Below are 16105 nucleotides of genomic sequence, written 5' to 3'. Positions count from 1 at the left end.
TATAATTTATATATATATATAGTTCCAATTTGTTCACTTTAATTGTGCTGTCTCGTCTGTGGGTGAAATGCATTGTTACAGATCATTTAAAGTGAGGAACAAAAAGCCACCTTTCTAGTGGAAACTAAACTAAGCTGCAAGCAGTCTGAACGACGGCATAACCTAGGGGCGCAGTGGAGTCAAATTACCGCTACCTGTGGAAGCGTCATGCTGTGGTAGGGTTTTTTTTTCTCCATCCTGATTGACAGGAAGGAGAAATGTGAGAGAATCCGAGAAAAGAGAGGTGGGGAATTACCTTGGCGGCCGGGTCTGAGGCGCATTTTCCAGCAGTACGACAGTAAAACGCACAACGGAGAAAAAAACCTCGCTTTTGATCAAACGGGTTGGTTTGAATGCACAGGTCAAAGTACAGGTGTAAATCAAAGTAAGATTCTGGACTTCATGCCTGCTTTTCTGACCAAGCTGGAGGTCTTCAACGCATGGCGGCGGATCGTCTCAGTTCCGGTGAAAGAGACGGTTGACCCGAGGGAGCTTTCAAACACTTTAGTTGTTCAAACATTTTGTTTTTCTATCTGGTCCCTCGCAATGAATTCAAAACCAAAACAAAACACGTCATTTGCAGCAAAAATCTGACAAAATCTGAAAAAAATAAATAAACTAACGCGGTATCCAACGCTTTCACGATGCCTTGGACATGCAGACGTCTGGTTCATTTGCACTATTGCTGAATATGTTTAAATCGCCCGCTTCATACACTCTTGATTTTAAGCCTGACACTTATGACGTTACGCAGAAACGGCTGACTTACATCATCTCACTGACCGGATGAACCCAAACTCCTCTACCGGTAATTCATCATCCTTTCTGCTTGTAGGACATATTGTCTAAATCCAGGGGGAAAATACAATCAAACATGTAAATTGTGGTTGAGTTTTAATAGCTCCCTCTGAGGGAGAATCGCAATCGTATTCTTTCAAAACAAGCTTCTGTTTGATTTGAACTGAGTCCATCCATTGGCCTTGAGCTGCGCTAACAGCTCTTCAACAGCATTTTAATTACGTCTTTAAAAAAACAGTGAAACGTGACATGAACAGCTCAGGTCACTTAGCACACACGCTAATTTAATTGCAGTTCAAGCTGACGCTCATTCGTTTGGAATACGGTTTCCGTCTATGTTGCACAAAGAAGTTACGTCTGACTCTGCTGCATAGGGCCCGAATCAGTCTCCAGTCACAATGCAGCCCACTAATGAGCCTGTTAGCATTCAGATTGCTGGACGTGACGGTGTTGAGAGACTTTATGCAATCTTCCTAATGGATACCTGGAAAGCTCCCTGACAAAAAAAAAGACAATATGTGTTTTTTGTTAATTTGTTCGACGTGTCGTTTTGTTAGAAAATGCATGTAATAAGAGTCGCTCGCTTCATTTTAAAAAAAAATTCTGAATGCAGAAAAAAAATAGAAGCATTGACACATTTTATTAAATTCAGTTTTGTTTACACTGATTCAGTTTCCAACGATCAGTCACAGGACGGCGCAGAACCAAGGCGGTCAGCGTAGTTTCATTCCAGTACGTTCAATCCAGATTTGAACCGAGTTACAATCAGTCTGGTGCATCTGCTCAGGGAATTACAAAGTATTAATCACTGACAAAAAATAAAATAAATGTGGAAATTAGTTGATACAATTGCGTCAAGTATTCACTTTGGTTCCTACTCGGCTCTGATGGGGGGGAGAGCAGCCAGATGACAGAACGCGCTCAGGAATGGAGCCATCTTTCTCCGCCAGCCGGGGAGTTGAGAGTACTTCATATGAGGAGGAAAAACAAAGAGAGGGTCACAAAATTAATGGCAGCAATAACTGCAAATCCACACTCAGGCAGCCAGCAGCAGTAAAGACAGCAGACTGAGGAAAAGTGGTCCTGATGCCTGAGGGATGGCTCGAAATAACCTGTTTATATGCAGACCCATTCAATAAATTCGAATATTGTTGAAAAGTCCGTTTATTTTACGGAGTTTATCACCGCGACGCATTATATAGATGAATTTCACACGTCGCTCTCTTCAGAATACGTTGATTTTCAGAAAATATGACATTCTGAAAATTGAAAGGCGGGCCTAATGAGAAGCGTGTTTTTACAAAGGTTGTGATTTTCTAAAAGGTTCTTTTTGCCTGACGAGCGAGACTCACTGGGACGTGTGCTCTAATTTATTGCATGACTGAGTTTTTAGTGAAAAAGAAAACTTTGAAGCCTACGCAAAAAAAAAAAGAGAAAAAAGTAAAGAGAGAAGCATTTTGTCACCATGGCAGAGTTGGAAACGGGGACAACCAAAGTACAAAATAAGAACCCAGACATGCTTATAGTCTAATTACTACCTGGTTTGATCCATGCAGTTTCATCAATAAATTCAGAAATTTCTCTACAAACGCTGTAAAAAAAACAAATACAAATAAATAACTCCCACAGACGTCAAGCCAGACAACACATTTTCTCCTATAAGTCAGATCAATCGTTAGATCAATGAAGATTGTTTACCCATTTTGACAACCAGACCTACAGAACGTCACACAACGGGGACAAGAAACAGACACGAAACTTCGCTCTACTTAAATGTCTGATTTTAATCGTGTGGTAAATTCGAGTATCAACAGAATAACAATGGGACTTTATCGTATGTCGTTGAATAATGTATCCAGCGGAATCATCATCAAAAAAGAAAAAAAAAAAGTTGTTCTAAGCACTCAGCCCTGTGGAACTCCATGACAGCCATGACTGAGCACTTTTTCCAGTTTCTACAATTTGAAGTTAAATCATAGAATCATTTACCAACCGGCAATGTTTCAGTGGTTTATAAACTCATCCTTAAGACGCCCTAAGTTGCACAATGTCAGATTAAATCTGAACAAGAGAAACCGCATATCAACCGGCGTTTCTTTCTCGGCTTTCAGTGTTTGTTTCATCATTAATTGTCCTGCAGGTACAAACAAACGATGACACGAACTATGTCAGGGCTGTCCTCTCATACACTCTAAAGTGTATTTGGGCTGTAGTTAATGTTATGGCCTTTTTTACATTAACCTGACTTAATTGTTTGGCTTTAGTTATGTCAACTTACTTTCATGAGTTCAATTAACTTAAAAGACACACATTTCATCTAAAACAAACGGTTAACTTTGAGTTGACGTGAACCAATTAAGTTGAATGCAGTTTTACGTCTGACGTCATTACGCAAGCTTTGCCCGAGACAGATCCACTTCTTGTACCGACCGCTTGTGCAGCCGCCATTTCTTCTGACCATCGACTGTCCACCAGATTGTAAAACAGTAAGTATTCTACACATCATGGCAAAATATTATAAACGGTGTAAAAATATTAATGACTTTTTCTACCTTTAATTTGAAACAGTTAACTGTTTTTAACGTCGAAGTATCATCAGTTATTTGCTTTGAACACATTTGCTAGTTGTAATTTGCCGCGCTATTCGGCATGTTTGAACTTAACTGCTCTGTTAGTTAGTGAACGTTTTTTTGAGTGTGTAATTTTTATTTGACCCTAAAGAACTTAAATAGCTGGAAGCCGGGTATGTAGTGAAAAACATGAAATGTGATTTAGACTGGAGACGTTCAGGGCTGGTGCTGGTGGACCGAGAACTGCTGGGTGTTCCGGTCGGAAGCTAGACTGGGTCAAAGTGGGAGCAGCTAATGCACTGCAGTGGTGGCCAGATTTTATAACAAGAACTACTGGACAGGTTGATTTTTTATGGGTAACTTAACGTACAGTTACGGAGGTGTTAGTGTTATACGCAAAACTAATTTAATGTGACGCAACTGCGCTCTGCTTGTCACTTGTCACCGTGAGCTGCGGTCAGGGAAGCCATTTGTTCCAATTGTCAGCCTGCTTACTGACGACATGATATAAAACGCATAATATCCTGACTGCGCTAATAATCCATAAGATGTCTTTTTCTTAAAAAAGCAAAAACAAAATAAGCAATTCATGTTTGTAGGAACTTTGAGTTAATTTCTCTTTCCCACTCTCCAGGCCTGGAGCCAAGCATCATCAGACCATAGAAGGTAAGCCATATTTGCTTCACTAAGCTTCTAATTTAGAAAAAAAAGTTTAGTTTATTAGTTAATATGCTGTATTGTATCAATAATATGAAAAACATATACTCTAAACTAATTCAAAAATAGTTTCGATAAATAACATCATTTTAAAGTAAAAGGAATAATAGGTGGTCAAAGAACGAGATCAAATTAATTTCCTCCAAAGGGTTGATGAGCTCTCACTCAACATGGGTCAGAAGCTCAGTCATCTCGGAGAGGCTGAGATTAGAGCTGTTGCTCCTCTACATCCAGTGGAGCCATTTGAGGCGGCTCGCGCATCTGATTAAGATGCCTCCTGGAAGCCTCCCTGGTGATGTTTTCTGGGCACGGCCTGCCAGGAGGAGGCCATTGTAGTGGGACTATGTCACTCAGCTGGGCTGCAAAGTCTTTAGGATTCCAAAAGGTAGGGAGGTGGCTGGGGAGAGGGAAGCTGCCCTTGCAACCCCACTTTTGATTAAGCTGTTAAGAATTAATTATAGTTAAACAACTTTGTTTTCCCACCAATATCTAACATTATTTTAATTTCTAACACTTAAACAGTGGACAGACATAAAATAGAAAGGCAATGTCATTTTTTGTCCCTCATAGGGAAAATTACATTGCAACAGCAGAAAGTGACAGGCAATTTGTTTACACAAACATACATATACCAATGTGTGTTTTTAAATATGCACACAGAGAATTAAGAGAAACATACTGTACAACCAGGGCAAAATTACAACCTAAAAATACTTTGGTAGACTTTAAAGTTTAATCCCATCCTAAATATGCAATTGAGAAGGACAATTTAAGAGATGTGCAATTTTGCCTAAAATATTTGCAATACTAACAATGACATTTATTAATATAGAGAATGTTTTTCTAGGATATTAAAAACATACTGTAATAATTATGGTTAAAAATGCATTCAGAATCTATATTTTACCAAACAGATCTCAAGTATTGCATGGGGGTAAGATTGTAACAGTACTCAAAATTGACTCTGCATCCATATTTGTTTAATCTTCCTTGCCTTCAGATTTGGCAACATACATGTAACACAGTTCCTCTCTTATCCTTCTAGTGTTTCACTTCATGTGGAGATGCAAAGACTGCGAGAGCTTGTTTTCCAGAAGATCTGAATTGCTCAAGCACTACAAACTAAACCACAGGCATTATGGACGGGCTATTCATATCCATGCACATATTTAAGTTGCGCATGTAGATTCAAGACCTGGAATGCTTTACTGAACCATTTATCAAGACATCATCCAGTCCACCAACAGTTAACAATGACTTAACCGCATTCAAATGCCCCATTTGTGATTCTAATCAACTTTCCACGGAGAGAGATTTTTTTCAGCATATATTTCAACATCTCAAGAATAAGGAAACAGTCACATGTGTGTTTCAGGACTGTGTTTATCAAACAAATAATTACGAGAACTACAAAAGTCATAAATACAGAAAACATTCTGATGCTAACAATACATTGAAGACTGGGATTACTGAAAAAAAACAATTAGACTGTGGTGAAGAATTGTGTGCTAGTTTTGGCACTGACATTTTTGATCAGGACAGTACTGTACAAGCTAATCCAAATCCCATTTAACAGGAATGATTCTGAAAACTTAGAGAGAGATATTGAACTTAAACTTGCATCAGTTCTTCTAAAGTTAGAAAGCACTTATCTTGTTTCAAATGCAGCTATTGATGATCTATTGCAGGAGTTAAACTATTTAATTGGTTCTTGTCCCTGCCTGTTACATGTAGAACTATAACCCAAATACTACACAATCATCTTTGCCAGTTTGACCCATCAGTTGTTGAAAACCTTGCCAAGGCCCTCTGTGAAACAAACCCTGTAAAAAAAGCAATAGGAGAGAAAGGCTCCCTTTCTAGTGCTTGGAGACGAAAAAAATTCTATAAAAGACATTTTAAAGTGGTAGAACCTGAAGAATATTCTTGATAAAAAAAATAGAAAGTCATTCCAATATGTATCAATCCTAAAGTCTTTGCAGCAAGTTCTGGATTGTGAGGTTATCTTGGATCAGACTGATAACTTAAATAGTCTTAATAAAGTACCACAAAGGAGTGTTCATGCATAGGTCTTTCTACGATGGGTCATTTTTCAGTGAAAACGAGCTTTTGAGTAAGGAGGAGAGCATTTCATTAGTATTATATATAGACGATTTCGAAATATGCAACCCTCTCGGGACATCTAAACGAAAACATAAAATTTGTGGTTTATACTGGATTCTTGGAAATTTACCACAGGGGTGTAATTCAAACTTGTCTTCCATTTACCTGGCTGCTTTAATCAAAACAAATGATTTGAAGTGCTATGGTTACGAGAAAGTTTTAGAACCTTTACTTAATGAGCTTGTGATTTTGGAACAAAAAGGGGTCTTTGTCTCAAAGTTGGGGAGAGCTGTAAAAGGCACAGTTCAGTGCGTGGTTGCAGATAATCTTGCTGCCCACAGTATTGGTGGCTTTGTAGAAAACTTCACAGGGTCATACATATGTAGGTTTTGTCTTGCAGTTAAAACAGACATTCAAACTACAGAGGTTAAAACTGGTGCATTTACCTTGAGAACCAAAAGCATTCATGCAGATTGCTTAAAAAGTATCGAGGAACATGAATTGCCAAGTTATCGGGGTGTGAAATCAGCTTCCATTTTATCGCATTTGTTGTATTTTGACATTACCACAGGTCTTCCTCCAGACATTGTACATGACCTGTTTGAAGGAGTTGTTCCTTTTGAACTAGCTTTGTGTCTGGGTGTTTTGATTAAGAAAAAGTATTTCACTTTGGCATCACTGAATGACGCAATAGCGTCTTTCAACTTTAAGGGTACTGATAGAACTAATCGACCTCAACAAATTTCCCTCCATTTTGAAGCCAAAAAAAGTTGGGGTAATGCACATGAGAATTGGAGTTTGCTCAGATTCTTACCTTTGTTGATTGGACACAGAGTGCAATATGAGGAGCCAGCTTGGCATATCTTAACAGACTTAAGAGACATTGTTGATCTTGTTGTCTGTCCCATGCACAGAGGACTCTATTGCCTACCTTGACTTTAAGATCTCAGAACACAGAGCACAATTCCAGGAGGTTTTTCCTAATTGGGACCTTAAACCAAAACACCATTTCTTGGAACATTACCCACAGTTGATTCGCCAGTTTGGTCCTTTAGTAGCCTTATGGTCCATGCGCTTTGAAGCTAAGCATAGTTTTTTTAAAAGAGTTGCAAGAAATATCAAGTGCTTTAAAAATGTCCTCTGTACTCTTGCAGACAGACACCAGTATCAGATGGCACATCATTTGCATTTATGTGGTTTTACAAAACCTCATTTGGAAGTTACAAATGTTTTCACAGTAACAACTGATGTTCTTGATAAGGGAATCGTAAATGCTCTCAAACAGATGTTTTCAAATCTGGCCACAGTATGCATGACTAAAAGTGCAACATTTAATGGACTGAAGTATAGATGCGGGATGATCTTGATCCATGGCTCATTGGGAGGATTACCAGAGTTCATTGAAATCATCCAAATGGTGATCCTGGCAACAGCTATTCTTTCTGGTCAGAAAACTTGAGGGGTGGTATCTTGAGCATTACAGATCTTACAATCTCAAAACATCGTCAGACAAAGAACTGAAACTTGTTGAGCTACAAGACCTAACGGATGTGTACCCGCTGGTAGACTACAAAATTCGAGGAATGCGTCTTGTGACAGTGAAAAGATATGTCCACGTTTTATGGTAATATAAGATTGTACAAAAAATGTAATGCATGTTAGATTTTATTTTTCCTTTATGGCTGAAACTACCTTTTATTTTGTCTTCCCCTCTATAAGCAAATGTCCTAACATTCAACTAATATATCCTCCTGAGACCCAGAGAAAAAAATGTTTTTGAATTTCTTTTTTTTTTACACTACATGACTCTTAGGAGTGAAAAAACATCACTACAATTAAAAAAATGTCAAAACATGTTTTTATTTATTTTTTAGAGTATGTCCTTTGGAGAGGACATCGGGACTCTCTTGTGGCAAATATGAACACATTTCGAGGCATACATTGACCTCTGAACTCTGACAATCTTTAGTGCTGTAAATTTCAAAGAGCTACATCATTTAAGCCAGTGGTTCAGATTTCCAGGCACCTCATTCAACTTATCAAAAGCAAGCTGATTAGTGTAGTTTAATCAGGTGTGTTAGTTCTGTTTTGGTTTGTGGTAGTCCATAAAGCAGTTCTTCTTCTTTGAGATGCAGGGGTACATGTTGCTTTTGATGCACTTTTGTAGGTTTTTCCAGTGCACCCTTCTGCTCTGCACCTGGAAGTATTCGGATTGTCCATCATCTTTGGCAAATGGACAGCTCCATACTTTCTCACTTCCTGATCTGGCTGGGGCCTCCTTCTCTTCTGTGATGGGAACATACTCCTCATCATTCGACGCATCAGATTCAATTGGATTGGGTTGGCCTGAGTGCCCCTGGGCAATCAGTTCCTCACCTAAGAGCAGTTTGAAGTCATGGTATTAGAGAGTTTTCTTCATAGGTTGTGCCAAAGCTTGGCTGTCTTCCTTATACTGTAACCAGGAGTTGGTGATGGCCAGATCGAAGAAGTGTAGGATTGTGCATACAGTCTACAGGCAGGAATCCTAAGAGACAGACAAATACGTTAAATAATTATGTCCTCTAAAAGTGATAGTTCATCCAAAAAATACTCTAATCTGTCTAAGCTTATCTACTCTGGTCTCAGAAACCTACGTGTTAGTTTTGGTCCAAAGTGGGCGACGGGCCCTTGCATCCTCAACTTCACTCTCCTCTTCCTCACTTGATGCCTCATCCTCTGAACTCCCTACCTCAAAATCACCGTCATTCTGTCCTTCTTGGTCCTCCTCATCTGACAAAATCTATGTCTGAGTCTCCATCAGTATTCCTGTTTAGGATTTTCTCTGCCTCAGTCAGTGAGCTGACTTCTATTAAAACAGGTTAAAAAATAAAAAGCAAATCCTGATGTCCTCTATGGAGGACACACATAAACAGGTTATGTTTTATGCCAACAATAATTAAACTGCTCTGAAAATTCACCTAACTATTCCTTAGATGTTTATTTACTAGAAGCAATCTGAATATTAAACTCACAAATCTCATAATTAGAAAATAATATACTTACCTTTCTTCTTTTGATAAAATGTGCTCACAGGGATGGCAGGCAATTTGAAGAATCAGGAAAAATTTCTGAAAAGCCCCACCCCCACACATGTCATATCATTGGAGGGCCCAGGATGTCCTCTCTAAGGACCAACAGGATTTAACACAGTGGCATGTATGGTTTCAGAATTATGAACAAAAAACCTATGTACTCCACAGAGGACAAAAATGCATTGCTGGGTCTCAGGAGGATATGTCATATATTGTGAAGAATTTGAATAGCGGCCTTCATTACTTAACTGTCTTTATGCCCTTTTTTCAGATTGCCATGGCAAGTTCAAAACCTGCAAGACTGAAGGTGATTCTAGGAGAGAGCAACACTGAAAAACTGACTCTTCCAAATGGCATACCAGATTCTCTGGATGATCTTCTCAGCAAGGTGAAGGATACCTTTGGTTTAAAGACCAACATCAGACTGCAATATATGGACAAAGACTTTGGTAATGACTTCTTCAACCTCAGCTCAACTTCTGACCTTGAGGACTTGGGAACAGTCAAGGTGATTCAAGAAGAAGCAGTTCAACCTTTTGTTGATGTCATTGAAACAGCTCCATCTTCTTCTGCAGTTCACTCAGATGACAGCAGTTTCTTTAGCTTCAAATGACACTATACTCCTCTCCTCCCCTGAATCCTTCTCATCGCGAACAAAACAATGGCCAGCCAACTTTCCCATTCCCATGTTTTCGTATGATACTGAACGTCAGCTACAGAAGGGGAATTCTGAGTATCAGGCAAAAAACAAAATATTGACAGTCACCCCACGAATGAAGACTGACATCCTAAATAGATTAGTAGAAGAGATCTACAGATACAGAGCCTATCCAGAGGACGCACAGTTCTGTGTAGTTGCAGAGGCCTTGATTAAAAAACATCCATGTTTAAAAGAGCCTGGTTCATTCAATGGTTGCTACGGTTGGAAACAAAGGCTGAAGTACAAAATGGGAAACTACAGGACTCTACTCAAGTTTCAGGGATGTCCAGAATTGTCTGTTAACACACTTAAATCCAAAGCCAGTACTTCAGTGTTTCCCGCTGCAAAAATAAAGAAGCCAAGACGAGCTGAAGCCAACTTCTATCCTTCCTTTCCAGTGGGAGAAACACAAGAAAGTATGGAAAAAGAGAGAATTGAACTCTTGACAGCAATCAAAAGGAGGAACAATGACAAGGTCATTGCGGAGAAAATGGCTCATACCTTTGCCTACAGGCGTCAGGAGGTGTGAATGAAGAACCTGGCATAGAGGATTTCAAGGACAGATGGCCTGCCCTGTTCCAACAGAAAGAGGTAGTAATGCAGATTGAGGATTTTTACTTAGATTTTGGAATGATTGGTCAGTATTTACTTTAAGTCATTTTGTAAGATACAAAATAAGTTTTATTTTTGTTTCTCAGATTAATGCGGAGTTCCTGAGACTCATGGCTCTTCCCCTTGAGCAGACTTTCTTTGCCCAGTTGGACAGGCTCTCAAGTCAGCTGATTAAAGTCATCAAAGCCAAGGGAGGAGCAACACGTGCAAAAATAGCTGGAATCATGAGAATCTATGATGAGGTATGGATATCATCGATAGGAACACTGGGGGACATTTACCATTTAATTTAAAACAAAGAAGTTAAAGTCTCTAATTACTTTCAGACTTTTTGTTTTAATTATTAATACTTGATACACTTTGCAAAGGTGATATCACTCAAAGAAAAGCAAGTTTAACTGTCTTATGTATTTTTAGTGGATTTAGTTAGTCTGTATTGTGGTTCATTCATGAATTTCATAAAATACACCTTTCTGTCCAACTTGCCAGAAATTAGTGCTATTTAGTACATTTTTTTGAGCTTATTTTAAAATTTTAATTTTAAATGGTAGACTTATATCAATTTTATGCTGCAAGATAAAATACAAACAACAAATGATATTCATTAGTCCTAGTAGATTGTGCTAAGAAAAAGCCTTAACCTCAACAATAGTCTAGTTTCACAAATTGAGACTTGAAGCATAAATTTTGGCAGAGGTGGAATTTGCATAATTTTGAAGAGCATTATTAACCCGGTGGACATGTGGGCTGCACATTATGGTATTTGAATATATTACTGTTACATCAGAAATCTTGTCAGAGATATGGAATATTGATAACAATACATTTTCTCCAGGTGGAGGACATTGGGATTCGAAGGGAATGTGTTCTGAAAGGGCTCATCACCTTTCTTGGAGAGGATCCAGAAGACCTTATTAAGGAATACAGTGTAAGTTTCTTTTAAAGGTTTGAAGCCGCATCTTAACCCATTCAGGAAAATTGAAAAATTCAATGTCAGTTGCTTGTACCTTTTTAAATTATTTCTGGCCTGCATTTTCTATATTTAAACATCTGTTTTAATACATCAGGCAGATTTGGTGTCAGAATTGTAAATTTAACATGGTTATGTCCTGCTTAAATCCAACAGTGGTGTGCTTTGCTATTCAGCAAAGACCATTATCTAACTTCACTATCAACTTCATTTCCTGTTCACCAATATAACAAACAAGTTAATAAGAATGTTTTAGTCATGCTATTTTCATACCAGCTCCAAAATATCTGATAAGTAACAGAAATATGCATTTTGTGTTGATTTCCAACCTAAGATGACCATTGGCTTGGACTACTATTCTGCTTTGATGTATAATCTATGAATTTGTTTAAGCTAAAACCTGCAATATGACAAAACACATATAAAGTTACATCCTTGTATTATCTTTTCTAAAAACCTTAAAAATCACCCTTTGAGTTATTCAATTTTTAATGCAACTTTGAACTTGGAAAATTTATCAAGGATATTTCAGATGCCATAAACGATTCTCTTCAATTCACAAGCTGTACACTTGTACTTAATGCTTGCATTTATAAGGCTTTTATTTGTCAACTGACAGATTAGTTTACAGTCTTCAAGTTTAACATATGGTTTATCTCACTACAGGGCAGCTGTGGAGATGATGCCCAGTGGATCTCAAACAACTCACCCCTGGCAATGTTTGTGATTCGGAAGAAGGGAGAGGGATTGGAAGAAATCCCCAGAAGACATTGGCATTGTCATTGAGGGAGTGGAGGTGTTGCATGACCTGACTTCAGTTGCCTCAGCATGTGCCCTGCTTCTGGGTTTGATATATGCCCTTAACCTGGCTTATCCGAAGCCTCTGCGCTTCACATTTGAAGTGTTTCAAAAAATCTTCATGCAACTTGACCAACACAAAATGTCTCCTAAAGTTCAGAATTTGTTTGGAAGACTTCAGACCTCTCAGTAAAGACAATTGTATGTTGTGCAAAATGACAGATTATTTTCTGTCTTTTTGAACATGAGGGGGCTGTGTTTTGGAAGCTTAACCTCAAGGGACTGAACTTTTTGAATTTCTTTTGGGACATTGTGCATATTAAAGCCACAGCATTAGTAGGCTGCTGTAGTATTGTTCACAGACACTCACAGTTTTTTTTTCATATTTTTTTTTCAATTTGGATTAAGCAGTGCTTAATGTTTACTATTCTGTTTCTGATGTCAGTTTAACTTAAGTATCGGAGATGGTTTAAATGCTGCAAGCCATGACCCCACAACCTTGTTTGAAAGCATGTAGATGTTATTGCTTGTTTTCAGTTTGTTCTTGAAGATGTTAAAAACAGACACACATGTTCTTACATTTTATGTAAAAACAGTTTAGGGATTGAGAATGTTGATTTCCTTTATTTTAGGACTTGTGGTAAATCTGAAAAACATTGTTTTTCAGAGGAATACATCTGGATTCTACAAGCTCACACAGGGATGTCCAAAGTTTGTCCTGGAGAGCCATCAATGTGCAAATGTCAGATGGACTATTTCAATACCACCTTGCTGAATTTACACACCAGCAGACACTCAGCTGAGCAGGCATAGTAATGAGCACTTAATTTTATTTGGAGATTGGATTCATCTGAAAGTTGGAGGATGGTAGCTCTCCAGAACTGGACTTGGGGTACCCCATGTTCAGTTTACTAAAAAGCTAACTCAATTAAGCAGACAAGCAAAAGATCTGTGTAGTATGTTCAGTGCAAAATGTGTTGTGAAAAATCTGTAAGTTTGTGATTTCACAATAAAATTTAACATTTTCTATTTGTGCAGTGTAGATTTGTTATAACCAAGTTGAATTTTTGGGTAGTGTAAAGGAATTTTACTGCTATTGTAAAAGCTAAAACATACTTTAAAAGTGATTTATATTTAAGCATTATTGTAAGTACAAATATGCATAAACGACTTTGGGGTAGTTTCATTTTTTAACTTAGAACAACTTACATTTTTGAGTTGACTTTCTATAAATTTAAGTAAGATGGATTAAACATTTGTATATGAAATAAAGTAAATAAATTGCGTTAGACTGACCTAAATTTATCAAGTTAAACAAACTAAAAAATTATGTTGATCCAACTTAATTGAATTACTTGTTACCTACAGAAGTAATTCAATTAAGTTGGATCAACTTTTTTCTTTTTAGAGTGTATCCTGAGCGGCAGCATCGAAATTTGCCAGAAAAGGTTCAGAGGCTTTGAAGATGGCTAATTTAATTTGGCCGATTCAGGTCACTCCGTCAGTGCAGGAGGCACGGCCCGTCTATCCCTCCGCCTCCCTCATTAACCAGGCTGAGGCCCCGGTGAGCTCCAGCCTGAACCCAGCAGGGGGTTTGCAGAGATCGCGGACCTCTAAGAGACAATTAGCGCATTTAAACAATCAAAAGAAGAAGAAGGGTTGACTCTATTTCAAGAAAAAGTGGTGAAGATGTGCTGTCATATTCTTATCTTCTGATCCTTCTCCAAACTGCCACTTGCAATCTTGTCTTTGGCAAAATGAGAAATCGATTAAGCTGGTCATACCAAGTACAAAGATAAATAAATATCAGTCGTTTTTGTTTTTTTTTTTTCCACTCACTGAGTTGGCGAGCCTCATACAAAAATGAATCGATTCAGCTCATCTCCCCTCTGCTCTTCATTTTTAAAACGTGCATCTGATCTAATTACGAGAATCCCTGTGGAGAAATGTAGCTGAACACCAAAACCGCGTTGCGCGCTTCTGGAACTGCCTGCTGGTTTTTCGTCTCCTGCATCAAACCGAATCTCTACAAAAGCTGCTATTACGGAGAGAATGGAGCTTGACGCCTGATTATCAGTTCAAGTCGAGTTTGTCTCCATGCATTTCAGCAACAGGGCAAGTCAAAGTGCTTTACAGGCTAAAACAAAAGGCAGTAAGCTAACAGAAAACACTGCATAAAATAGGAGAAGTAACAATCCAGACTGCAACTAATCGTCTTCTGGTTGGTGTTTAGTCTCATTTGAAAAGAACTCAGCATTTCTGCATCTTTGTATATATTGGAATAAAAAATAAAAGGTGGTAGCCTATTTCTTGGGTTGCTCTGCTTTGTCGACTAATCAATAACGCTTCCCTAAGCAGTGGCAGACAGGATATGAGCCATGCAAGTCATGCAAATTTAGCAACAACAATTTGAAACTTCCTAAAGGAAAAGTCTTTCTTCTTTGACAGTTTTCATCACTCATTCGTCATCTTCTGCCCATCTGAGAGATCTGTCAACAGGGCCAGGCTTTCCCTTCTCCCCGAGGTTAAACCGCCCCTCCGCTGGGCTCTGCCCCTCGGCCTCCTCTCAGTGGGACTCGCTTGGCAAACCTCCAAAGGGAAGGGACCGAGGAGGCATACTGATAAGACGCCCGAGCCGACTCAATCGAAATCGATCGACGCGAGAGGCTCTGGCGCGTCCCTCCGCCTGTTGGATCACGCGGCTCCTCAGCACGTCCTCCGCCGGTGGAGAAGCGAAAGCTCGTTTCAGAACCAAGACGCCCGTGACTGGGAGAGTCGACTGCAATCCGCAAACTGATCCAAAACCGATCGGGGTAACTGTTAAGTGAAAATAAGTTCAGACGGAGATGTAACGGATTTGGGAAAGCTAAGGAGCACCGGCGCATCAGACGGGCGTGAAAACCTCAGACGTAAATCCAGACCGGAATTGTTTACACTTTCTTCAGTTATGGAAAATCAACTTTATTAAGCTTAATATCATGTTACAATGTTATTCCGTTGTAAAAAACAACAACAACAACAAAAAACATTGAATCTGCTGTGGCAACAAATTGATGTATTGAAGCACAACTACATATAGACCCCATGTACTCAAAATGCAGTTTAACACTACTAAATGTGGTTGCAAACAGCATAAAGAGAAGCATTTTTGCTTTCGCTCGCTGTGTCGGGAGGAGCAGGAGCTTCTTAAAGAGACAGAGGTCCAATTTCAAGGCGTCAAATTACAAAGTCCAACTTAAATTCCACCATGTTTGATACAACACCGCATTTCTTTTTTATATAACAACTGAACATCAAATGGCACAATGTGGTTGGAAAATATGTGCTGCCGCCCCTTTGAAATGTGTGCGTAGAGCATTCCTCTCAAAACATTGATGAAATCCTCTCGGAGGCCTCAACCACTAACTTCCGCCTCCGTTCCTTCATCGCCCAACAGGAGACTATTTTTGTGGCGTTTTTATTTCGTTGTTGTCAGCAGGTCCTAACGAGTCTTTCATGTGCACCTGCTTTGACACTGCTGTGGTTCACCTGACATACAAAAAACAACAACAACAAAAAAAGCTGTTTGGAAACACTTAAGTTGCTCGCTCGCCTCCCTGCAGGCCTGCTCCCTTTGATGACGGTTCCAACTCACAGAGCAGACGACACTGTAGTTAAAACCACACTGACCCACATTTGTCTTAGCTTGATTAACAGCTGTCTGCACGCCCGGCCCGTGTGTGTGTTT

The 16105-nt window shown here is 39.0% G+C and overlaps 1 protein-coding gene across 1 annotated transcript; it reads left to right on the top strand.

Moving 5' to 3' along the window:
* Window positions 1–9575: 9575 nt before the first annotated feature.
* On the top strand, window positions 9576–12366 carry LOC129361694 (uncharacterized). The gene is made up of 5 exons (XM_055032714.1): window positions 9576–9806; window positions 10512–10589; window positions 10697–10852; window positions 11446–11538; window positions 12247–12366. The coding sequence occupies exons 1-5, from the start codon at window positions 9576–9578 to the stop codon at window positions 12364–12366; spliced, it is 678 nt and encodes a 225-aa protein (XP_054888689.1).
* Window positions 12367–16105: the final 3739 nt, after the last annotated feature.

This window comes from Poeciliopsis prolifica, unplaced genomic scaffold (assembly GCF_027474105.1).
Source record: "Poeciliopsis prolifica strain line A6 unplaced genomic scaffold, Auburn_PproV2 SCAFFOLD008, whole genome shotgun sequence".
NCBI lineage: Eukaryota > Metazoa > Chordata > Actinopteri > Cyprinodontiformes > Poeciliidae > Poeciliopsis > Poeciliopsis prolifica.
This window is presented reverse-complemented; position numbering and strand designations above follow the sequence as displayed.

Coding starts and splice junctions, on each gene's coding strand:
- LOC129361694 (XM_055032714.1), top strand. CDS start 9,576: ATGGCAAGTTCAAAACCTGCAAGACTGAAGGTGATTCTAGGAGAGAGC. Junction 9,807..10,511: donor AGGACTTGGGAACAGTCAAG/GTGATTCAAGAA, acceptor CTTTGCCTACAG/GCGTCAGGAGGTGTGAATGA. Junction 11,539..12,246: donor ACCTTATTAAGGAATACAGT/GTAAGTTTCTTT, acceptor ATCTCACTACAG/GGCAGCTGTGGAGATGATGC.